General features: G+C 38.6%; 1 protein-coding gene across 1 annotated transcript; it reads left to right on the top strand.

Annotated features, from left to right (window-relative positions):
• Nucleotides 1–2,359: 2,359 nt before the first annotated feature.
• On the top strand, nt 2,360–4,073 carry LOC124257577. The gene is made up of 2 exons (XM_046691677.1): nt 2,360–3,037; nt 3,364–4,073. The coding sequence occupies exons 1-2, from the start codon at nt 2,424–2,426 to the stop codon at nt 3,770–3,772; spliced, it is 1,023 nt and encodes a 340-aa protein (XP_046547633.1). The 5' UTR covers nt 2,360–2,423; the 3' UTR covers nt 3,773–4,073.
• The last annotated feature ends 7,513 nt before the right edge of the window (nt 4,074–11,586 follow it).

The raw sequence follows: 11,586 nt of genomic DNA, 5'->3' as shown, positions 1-11,586 counted from the left end.
CCTGCCCTATAGTGTTATAAATGACTTGCTACAAGATGATTTTTTACCCCAATCGAAAACAAAACTTTTGACAGGTTTGTTCCTGTTTATGACAATGACATTGATAACTTCTTGGCTGCGGGCGAAAATGCGAAACACTATGAAAAAGACAAAATTGGACATGAATCTTGTTTATAGATTTCTTCGCGAGAGTCTTACTGATCCAAGACAACTTGAAGACATTGCCCCATGAACTGGTTCGGAGTATGAACTGTCTTCCCTCCGGGGAATAAAGGGTAGCGTTGAACGCTATTTGAAGCGTAATGGGTACTCACATGTGTTAGCCGAGTCAATGCATTTCATGAAACTGAGGGAGGTTTTGAAATCAAAACTCAAGTCATTAAAAAACAAGGTAAAGGGAAACCTACCATTCCGTGCTGATCCTGTATCCGACACTGAATTACAGAAACTCCGTGAACGTGGCCAACTAGGCACCAGCACGCCAGATTCCATTTTAAACACATTATGGTGGAACAACACGGTTTATTTTGGCTTGAGATCGGCGACCCCGCACAGGCGTATGCAATGGGGTGATGTAACACTAAAAGTTGATTCAGAGAACCGAGAATATCTCCAGTATATTGAACGGCAGTCAAAAACCCGTCAGGGTGACCAGTCTCGCGATCTTGCTCCTAAAGCATGGGCACAACCTGGGGATCTGTGTTGTCCAGTCGCTGTTTACAAGTCGTACCGTGCCTTGAGACCACTAAACTTCTCCAATGATGATCATCCATTCTATTTGTCAACAAACACCCAGTTTGGGGTACCGAACCAGGAATACCTGGTTTAAACGTCAACCGGTTGGCAGAATTAAACTGGGATCACTGATGAAAACAATTAACGGTTGAGTATTCAACTTCACTATTTCAAATGATTCTTCTTTCAACCAACCACCTGCACCGAAAAGGCGTATTTTGCCTGTTGTCGACTCGGACTCGGACTAATGTTGGAGTTATCGTTCCTGACAAGGACACTGACGAGAGCCAAAACTAGGTCAAAGTCAAAATGTTGACAAACGTTAATAAATGTGAACCGTCTTCTTAGAAAAGTTCACCATTCCTGCGTTTTATTCTTCTCTTGCAGATTTCCACTGTTGTATCATTTAACGTTGAAAAAATTGACAGTTTTGCAGTTTTGTATCCAACCACAGCCACCCACTTTCTGTCACGAGTACATCTAGGCTACACATTTGCGATCTACGACTAAATATTAAATATGCGAGTGTACTCGTTAAAATAAACTTAATCTTTACAAAATCGTCTTAATATCTTAATAAAATCGTCATGAAACGAATTTGGAAACTGATGAATTGTGTTGTTTTTCATACCGTTTTCTACAGTACTATATTGGGGTTCGTATGCGATTCCATTAGGCGTGAGCCGTTTGGTTTCCTCTGCGCATTAATACGGATCAGCTGATTACGTTGTAAACACATAACGAGGTGCGGCTTTGAGTTCATAAGTACTGGTTTCTCGGTTTAATTACAGAATGGGTAATAAAAAAATAACCCACGAGGTACGAGTGATTACGGGAAATATGTCCCTCGTGAAATTAATGTTCAAGTCCCTCGCTAAAGCTCGGGACAGTGAACATTAATTTCACTTGGGACATATTTCCCCGTAATCACTCGTACCTCGTGGGTTATTCTCTAAATGTTTACTATTACGACATATTTTGTCTATTTATTACTCGCCCCTGGAAGATACTGCAGTGTAATATTTTTACAGCAATATAAAACTAGTGTAATACCGGTAGAAGTATGACGTCATAATAGTTTACAGTTATGACGTCACAATGCTAATACCTCTGTCACAATGGCATTAGACCTTGCTTGACTCATAGAAAGCTGAGACTCATCACACTACGTAGGCAGTTTCTATCAATTTATGTTGGAGAGTAATAAACAGAATACTAAAGTCGCTTCTGTGAAATACCATTTTTTATTAAACTCGTGAAAGATTTAGCATCAAACTCGCTTTCCCGCGTTTGATACCAATCATTAACTCGTTTAATAAAAATGGTATTACATGGAAGGTCGTTTAGTATCCTCTATATTCTAATTCTCGCAGTATTAGTTACACTGTCCATATAGTATTGTTCAGTGCCAGTGCACTGCACTAAGCTAAGTCTCCACATGGGCGCCACCATGTTGTGACGTCATAAATAGGTGTTGTGAAGGTTTCGTGTGTAGGGATCACGTCGCAATAGAAAATAACCGAGGATTCTACAGATAACAGTTGGGAAAATAAGACAATTAATTCAGAATTGGATGGTGGATGATTAGAAGATACACATGTATAGTCCTTTCCAATAAGTTCTTATCTCCCCTTCCATGTGTTATCTCCCTTTATCAAGGACACTTCCGGAGATGTTTTCAGTTCAAAATGGCGTCGATAGCAGAGAAACAAGGCGGGAAAACTCAAGACGTGAATCTGAATTTTGATAAACTGAATGTGCGTGAACTTAAGACCTACTTACGGAATCACGGAGAACACGTTTCAGGGAATAAGTCTGACTTAATTTTGCGTGCCAAAGGTGTACGTGATCTTGGCAAACGATCGATTGAAGATGTCAATACATACGACGTGGTCAGCGTGAGACAAAGACGATTTGAGAAGTTTCTGTCACCTCTCGGGGAACTTTTACCAGACCCACTACGCTTGAAAAATGGCTGGGATAGCAGTGTTGAGCTTATGCCATCATTTAGTTCAAGTGATCTGTATAATTATTTGGTTTTGAGCAAGCAGCGGACACTAGACACTGACCCAAACAACGCTAAACGCCAGTTGAAAGCTAAAGTGTACTATGAAGATAGACACGTTCATTCAGTCCGATATCACCACATATCCGCGGACTGTTCTCATTGTTATGTCAATGCCAAAGTGATTCCTTCCATACCAACTCAGAATATGAAACAGAAACCAGATTATGATGTGTGGGTGTCCTTGTCAAAGGTTACAGGCCGGGTACATGCTGCTGGTTGCAACTGCACTGCCGGGTAAGTAGATCTAATAAATTACCGATAATCATATTATCTGGCAGATCTAAAGTATGAATTCCATTTACTGAAAACAAACTATACTTGTGTATATACGATTGTGATGAATGTTCTGGACTTGATTCAACTTTGAATGTATAACCAAATAACGTTTGAGCGTTCGTTGTCGGCATATGTAATACAGATGTGTTCCATTTATGTGTGCGGGACCGTATCCAAGTAAAGCGTATGCCTACAGTGTATTGTTTTACCTCATTTGATATGGAATTAGGGTTTTTTTTGTACATTTTCAATTTGACATTCAGTGAACAATTTATCTGTTTCAGTGAAGGAGAATCTTGCAACCATGTCGCTGCTGTCCTGTATGCTTTGGTTGACATCTCAGAAAAGAAACTTGAGGGCTTACATGCATCTACTTCACAGGAATGCAAATGGAACCAGCCACGAAAACGTAAATTGAGTCCTGTTAAATCACAAGATATGACATTCACAAAACACAAGTGGATAGAACATAAAAAGACAACAACTATAAGGCAAGATGCTACTAATGCTCCTGATAAATCGATGGTTAAACCCATAAATGTGGACAGATTTGCTCCAAAACTCTGTGAACATTTTCCACATGCAGGGTGGTTACTGACTCAAGAGTCTGTTGTCAATATGACTGAGGAATCCCATGTATCAGTACCTCCCTCCATTCAGTTGATTTCAACTATGCAGACACCTGTGATTTGAAAAATGAAGATTGTATCAGGTATTTTTCAGAGTATTTCAGTGCCTTGTCCATCTCAAAAGAAGACTGTGTAACAATTGAGAAGAACACACGTGGACAAGCCAACAATAACATGTGGAGCTCAGCAAGGGAAGGGCGATTAACCTCTTCCAATTTTGGCCTTGTCTGTAAACTGAAAACATCTACATGCCTTGATAATGCTGTAAAGACCATTTTTGCATATTCACCATTTGATAATGATGCTCTGAGATGGGGACGTACTCATGAGTCGGCTGCAAGGAGAAAATATGCAAATCTGATGAAGAAACATGATGTGAATGCAAAGGTTGTTACATGTGGTTTCATGGTGCATCAGGACTTTCCTCATCTTGGATCCAGTCCTGATGGTGTTGTTCACATTGGAAATGAAACTGGACTTCTTGAAATTAAGTGTCCTTACAAGTGGCGGCTTTCCACAGTACACCAGGCAGCGGAAGATCCTCAATTCTGTTCTTCGCTCAAGGAAGGAGAAATTAAATTGAAAGTTGGCCACACATACTATTACCAAATACAAGGACAAATGGCTCTATCCCAAATGAACTGGTGTGATTTTTCATATGGACTCTGAAGGATTGTCATGTGGAAAGAATACACTTTGATTCAAGATTCTGGGAGGGCTGCCTCTCTCTACTCAATGACTTTTATATTAAAGCCATTCTGCCAGAGCTTTTCACAACTCGTGTGAAACGAGGAAAGCGTTTGCATCCTGTGTAAGGACATGAACGACTTTAAATGTACACATACACTATGTCCATTATATCATGTTAAAACCAGAGTACTGTGGTTGGTTTAGATTCTTTCCTTAAAACTACATGTATAGTGACTATTCACTTCAAACATTTTCATTCAAGCTTGACAAAATGTATGAATTGATAACACATACTATTCAAAGTTTCGTTCACTGAGTGGTTTTATGTAAATTTTACTACTTATGTGAATTTTAGTTCTTAAGCTATTTCACATTTCAATAATAATGTAAACATTTTCCTGTCTTTTCCCCCAGGTCTTTGTTTGTGAAATACTTCATATCATTACTTGCAATGTCACTCAGTGAAATGATTACCATTACAAATGTTGAAGTAAGGGCTTTATGACATTAAAACGTATCTGTTATAAGTGAGTCTGTGTTTCATTTCTATTACCAACTGTTAGTTTTAGTTATTGACAGTTGTAGAATTCAACTGTTCAATCCCTGGCTTGGAAAGCCTAATCAATTAAGGGTTGTTACTTCAGTGTACATGCTGTTTCCCAGATGCTGGCACTGAAAGTGATGAAGAAATAACTTGTTTCCTAAGTAAGCTTAATGTGTCTTAGGTCAGTGTGTGAGTGAGTTATATATGTATGTTCAAGTGTCTCAGTGACTGACTGAGCTATTATTACTATTATTAATTAGATGGAAGTCCGACCTGATAAAAGCAGAAAGGCACACACAAGACCTATGGGTGCATGAAACGTTTACAACAGAAAAGTTCTGTCCTAATACAGTAAGTAAGTGAGGGAAGGGTGCAATGCTAAAAGCAGCCCATAATTCATCGGTATAAGCCAGAGCTCTCAATTTTCACATAGTACCAGGTGTGTCCTGTCGTAAATGTCAAATCAGAGATAACTGAAATGCTGTTGAAAAATGTAAAAGTCAGTTTTATTTGCACCAATACGTTAATCACATAGTATGATTGAATAGTTTAACCAGGAGACATTGGTAAGAATAACATGAACCGGACTAGTTACATAATCATGATTATAGATGCAAACTAATATTCCAGTGTTTAAATTAGAATTCCTTTGGACCACATGTTATGGTCTGAATCAGACAGCTGATGGTTGAGTTTGGGTGATATACCTTAATAATAATAATAATAATAACTCATTTACATAGCACCTAGTATCCATCTCACTAGTTGCTCACTGGGCGCTGTAATGTGAATCTGCTTATTACATTGCCCCAGATAACCCAAGCTGCCTGTGAGGCGCTAGAAGGTTAATAGTCACATGACTTATCTCACCACCGGGTACCCATTTTTTGCTGGGTTAACAGAGGCAATTTTGAACAAACTCACTTCCATAAGGTGAGACCACATGTGCCACAGGTGCTTCTTTGTGGGGAAGGACTAATGTCATAGAAACTCTCAGGACTCAACTTCCAAACACCATCATTCATCCAAGGACTCTGCACTTAACCTTGATTAACTTCAACTGATTTGTGACCTCAGTTATATACACAGGACCACACTATTTGCGCTGGATTTGGAAATACAAAGCACACAGCTCAACAGTGCAAATTTCTCAGTATTATTACTTCTTGCCAACAAGTGGAGGCTGAAGGTTTGTCAAGTGAACACACACTTTCCAAATTTTTGTGACTTTCTTTGCCAAAGTAATTGGAATGACCCCCTGTACAATCCTGAAATTCTTCACACGTTTAATTGCCATTTCAACGTAAATTCTTAAATTTGCAATGCGTCTTGTTTCTTCCACTTCTCTTCGTAAAAACCTTTTGTCTTAAAAGGTGGATGTGTAATTTCACCCTAAGGGAGTAGTCAGATCAGAAAAGGGAAATCCTTTATCAGCCATTATGGAATCCCCAGGTTCACACAGATGTAGCAAACCACACAATTTGGTAATCTGTTTATCACTGGTACCGCCCACCAAAGGTCAGATACAAACGTTATTACCCCCAGCAGGACTAATACCAATCAACGATTTGTAAGTCATATGCGACTTATAATTGAGTAAAGGAGGGTCCCTATTTGTCAGGGACTGTGGTGTTTCGGTAAATATTTCTGTACAGTCAATGATAACTCGGGCATCAGGGTATTTTCTAAATTTCTTTGGCATTGTTTTCTTAATGTTTTTGACGGCCATACTGTCAAAGAAGACAGTTTTATACTTAAATAGTCTATCCACTTGTCAAAAATGATACTGCATGTTGATTTTGAAATGCAAAATCTATCTGCCAAATCCTCCAGTAATAGTCCCAGTCTAAGCCTCATGAGAACTAAGAAAAACTCATCCACTAATTGACGTTGGGTGGTCTTGTGTTTTGTAATTTTTTCACCAATTTGAGCCGCCGAATCCAAGCTTTCTTCAATAATTCATTTGCTGGAAATCTATGTAGTGTCACTACCCGTCCTTTCTATCTCCTTTCCTCCATAGTTGAGACAGACGGTGCAGTAATGTCGCTGTTTCGTGTTCGTTCCGTTCATTTTCGAAAAAACATCTCGGAAGTGAACGTCAAGCGCCGTTCTATCTCTTCTTGCGAAAGAGTTCTCAAGGGGGTATAATAATAAAGCAGGGGAGATAAGAACTTATTGGCAAGGTCTATTACACCTGCATACTTCTGAAGGAAGTGCTCATAAAATCTTGCTTTTCCACCGTTAACTGATTAGTTGTAAAGTACAACTTTGGCAGCGTGATACCATTTACTGTCGTAAATTGTATATTGTAGTGAGTTAAGTCAGTGAGTTAATATGAAACGTCACATCGGCAATATCTCGGCCATATCACATAAAAAGTGAAAACATTTTGAAACTTAAAATCTGTCGACGATGGACAGTAAAAATACTAGAAAATCACAGATATGAATATAAAACTAGCGAGCAAAGCTAAAACATTCCAATTAAAGAAGACAATACAATATAAAACACGGGCTATAGATCGCCAACAACTGAAGGTAGATCACCATACTAGGGACCATGGGGACTTACATTACTTTTGCTATCTGCATGGAGCCTAGCTGGATTTACGCCATCCCTTCAGCCGCTGGCGATTGTATGATAATATAGCTGAAATTTAGAAGAACAAAAATAGATACGTTTAAAAACTTGGTACCTGAAAGTTTTGGGACTTATGTACCCTCTCAGGAGGACAGTAATTTTACGCTACTTCAACCCCTTTGAGGGTACAGCCACTAACAATCTAAGTTGATAATATGAACTACCAATTATAAAAACTTTATCCATTTACAAAACATATTGTATATTGTACTTGGTAGATGTGGTACCAGCTTTTACTGTCAGAAATTGTCCATTGTATGCAATACATTTTAATCATTAGTAACTTTTAATACATATAATGCATAATAGGATATCCAGAAAAGCATGTTGACTCCTAAAATTGCGCAAAACGTAGAAAAAACCCGAATAGCTGCTGAAAACAATAGATCAGACTACAGATGGCAATTAGGTCGCTCATCCAAGTATGACAACGGACCGTCGACTCACCTGGCATTAAATGTAATGTGCTGCCTACAGGCAAGAGGGGTCATCTCAAAGATATTTTATGCTTTTTCTTGTGCGCTGAATATGTCTCATCTATTGATTAACATCTAACGTGTCTTTCTTTCATAAAGTTTATGTTGAGATTTGTTAAAGAGCACGATACCCATAGAAAAGGTTAAATCAACCATCGTATTAAATGTCTCAAAATATATAGGTGGCATGACCACCCGAAGATCGACAGGACTGGGCATTATTTGTAAATTGTTATCACATGCCGTTTACTTCCTTAGTTTAATCCCCCTAAAGAATTATCATTCTTATCTTAGATGATATATCTATCTCCCAGCCCGACCCCAACCACCGTCTGCGACACCCGTGTTACGACTTTATTACAATTTACGTCGTAACAACCTTACTTCTTCATAGCTGCACTTTGAATCTCATCAGCAATATCACTGTTAAGCATTCTACTTTTAGTTGTGCATAAGAGGCGAAAGTGTCTCCTTGCTTCATTGTATCTGTTTAGGTTTTAATTTGCTCTGCATTTACGGAACATATTAAGCCAGTAAAACGTATTTGAGAACTGTTCATCAAACCATTTAGGTTGAATATTCTTTGATCTCGGGAACTGAGCATCACGACATTGAAAGTGATTTCCCACATAGTGGAGAAACTCAACAAGTTTCTCGGCGGCGCCATTGATATCAGGAATACATTAAGATCAAGAAACTCATCTAATATACATCTCGCTGCACTAGACGCTACAGTCCCATTGAACTTGTCTAAACCACCATCATTTCACCTGAACTTTACGAGGTTTTCACACTCGACATGTCCATCACTGACTACTTGGTGGCGCGTGGCGCGTGGTCCCTGTGCTTAAAGCTCAGGTCACAAAATCAGTGAAGTTAAGCAGCGTCGAGCTCGGAGAGTCCTTGGATGGGTGACCGTGTTTGGCAGCTTGACTCCTGAGAATTTCTAGGACTTGAGTCCTGCCCCACAACAAAGCACATGTGACACATGTGGTCTCACCTTAGGCAAAGTGAGTTTGTTCAAAATTGTCTCTGTTCACCCAGCAGGAAAAATGGGTACCCGGTGGAAAAAAGTCATATGACTATAACCTTCTAGCGCCTAACAGGCAGCTTGGGTTATCCAGGGTAATAATGGCCTTGATTGTTAGCGCTATGAGGCATACCTAGTGTGGAGTTTGGCGCTATATAAATGGACACATTATTATTATTATTACTTGACGATTTTCGACGCCCAATACACGATAGAGGCAGGTGGTCATAGTCTGACCGCGAGTGGACAAACATATCCATAATCAAGTAGAAACAATTAAAGGGGTACTGATCCAGAGCGATGAATGTTTCTCGCCAACAGTCCTGGCTGCAAGCTGGCAGTACCTGCATCCTAGACCGTGACGGACACGGGGACTTGGCTACTGTCCACCTTGCCGATCAGATGCCTTATTTCAAAATATCCCCAGGAGTTCTTGTCTGATTGTAATAAAGCATCCCAGCAGTGTAGGCTTTTCAGAATTTCTAATGCCTCATGTGTTTTCTACCTCAATATTTAATCATGTCATGTAAAAATATGTCTATTACCTATGATATTAAAAACACACATTTGATGTCTTTCAATCCGTAACTAAACAACCCCACTTTGCCATTGCTAGAAAAATCTAAAAATTTACTTAGATAAATTGGTATATACTTTTTTAAACTTAAGTACATAAAATATGCTTATATGTATTTTTTATGCAACAATGAAGTTCCGTTCGTATCCTCAAAACAGTGTCGGTCCATAAGTTTGTTCAGCTAAATAAAATTGCATGCAATACAGCGATTACTACTCCCTCGCTGTAACCCGTGTTTGGTGGTAAACCTACACATGTTATTTGTCATCATTCACTTGATGGTCAGTTAATGAATATATAATATGGAACACGCTTTTATGGATAGCAACTTCTTTATTTCGTGAGTGCGACGTTTTCGATACAGATTCTTGTACCGTTGTCAAGCAAAGAGTGATACATGAAGTGGAGGAGCTGCATATATATACTGTATATAACAATGAAACAACATACATTGTAATTGACAAAGGAAACAACATAATTGCCATAATTGGTTAAGCAGTAAGCTGATGAAGCCAGTGAGTGCACAAAGGATAGTGAATGGAAGCCAGAGATGTATAAATACAGGAGTAGTTACAATGAAGGTGATGTTTATACAATAGGTGCGATGTTTATACAATAGACTGGGCTTGGTGGAGGAGTGGATCATAAGCTGATGGAATGAAGCATCCCTTGGTCACGGTTGATGGTGGGCTTATGGCGTTTGATGTGAATGGCTTCGGTGAGCATGAATTTATAACAGGTATAATTAGTGGTAACACCACCTCAGATTACCCGACAAAGGTTCCCATTTGGCAGTTGTCGTGACTGGAGTACATACTCATTATTATAAATTAAGGTCTGATGTTTGCCATGTATTACATGTTATGTAATATGTACATGGAAGTGCAGCAAGAAGGATTATCAACCGATAACACGCTGATTGATTAATTACTTTTATCTTGCACAGCGGATTTGTCAAAAGGTAGTGTTTATGCAAGTAGATTTTACTAATCTGTACTGAATACACCCTGTCGTAAAGTGCCCTTGTAGAAACCTCCTTCCTTCAAAGGATTAACCGCCGATACATTGACTGATTGCTCATTATTGGCTAACAGAATTACTTTTTAAAGAATGGCGGACCTCATGCAAGTGCCCTTTGTAGAATCCTCCTTTCTTCAAAGGATTAACCGCCGATACATTGATTGATTGCTCATTATTGGCTAACAGAATTACTTTTTAAAGAATGGCGGACCTCATGCAATTAGTTGCCAGGTGTGCTATTTTGGGTGACTAATGACTATACACCAATGTGAAAAATCTGAAACGATATATCACATTTTCGCATATTAAACTATTGAAAGACACATGACATGGAACAGGATTCTATGTCAGCTGCAGATGAATGGTATCTCGATTTCCTTTATGTGGATATTGATGGATACATTCCTCAGAACAAGGTAATACCCTGACAATGTTGCTATAACTTTTATCTGTTTTAATTCTTATATTTGCATTTTGTTTTATTCATTTTGTTGTAGCATTCAACCAGCAGGAATTTTCGCCGTGAAGTGTAATAGGACAGACAACATACACTAGGTCAGGTCGCATAGGTCGTGTGTGTGAAATATGATTCAACTAGCAATCTCTAAAATGTCTAGATATTACAGTCATGTGTTATAAATTCACTGTAAAGGTATAAGCAGATAGTGTGCTTGTTATTAATTTTCAAAATGCATACAAATATGAAAATAAACTAATTTGGATTATAAGATAAAATATAAAGACGTACGTTGACGTGGTTGTTTTCAGTCCTAACATTTTTTATCACTGGCACATGGTTGAACTTCATTTTTTTTACTTGTTACCATAATGATAAAGATAGAAATGTTATCAGTAAAAATGATTTCATCTTTGTTGATCTACAATTATACTATCTATTGCG

The sequence above is a fragment of the Haliotis rubra genome, unplaced genomic scaffold (genome assembly GCF_003918875.1).
Source record: "Haliotis rubra isolate DU_JTF1 unplaced genomic scaffold, ASM391887v1 Scf667, whole genome shotgun sequence".
NCBI lineage: Eukaryota > Metazoa > Mollusca > Gastropoda > Lepetellida > Haliotidae > Haliotis > Haliotis rubra.
Note: the sequence above shows the minus strand (reverse complement) of the source record. Positions and strands in the feature narration are given on the sequence as shown.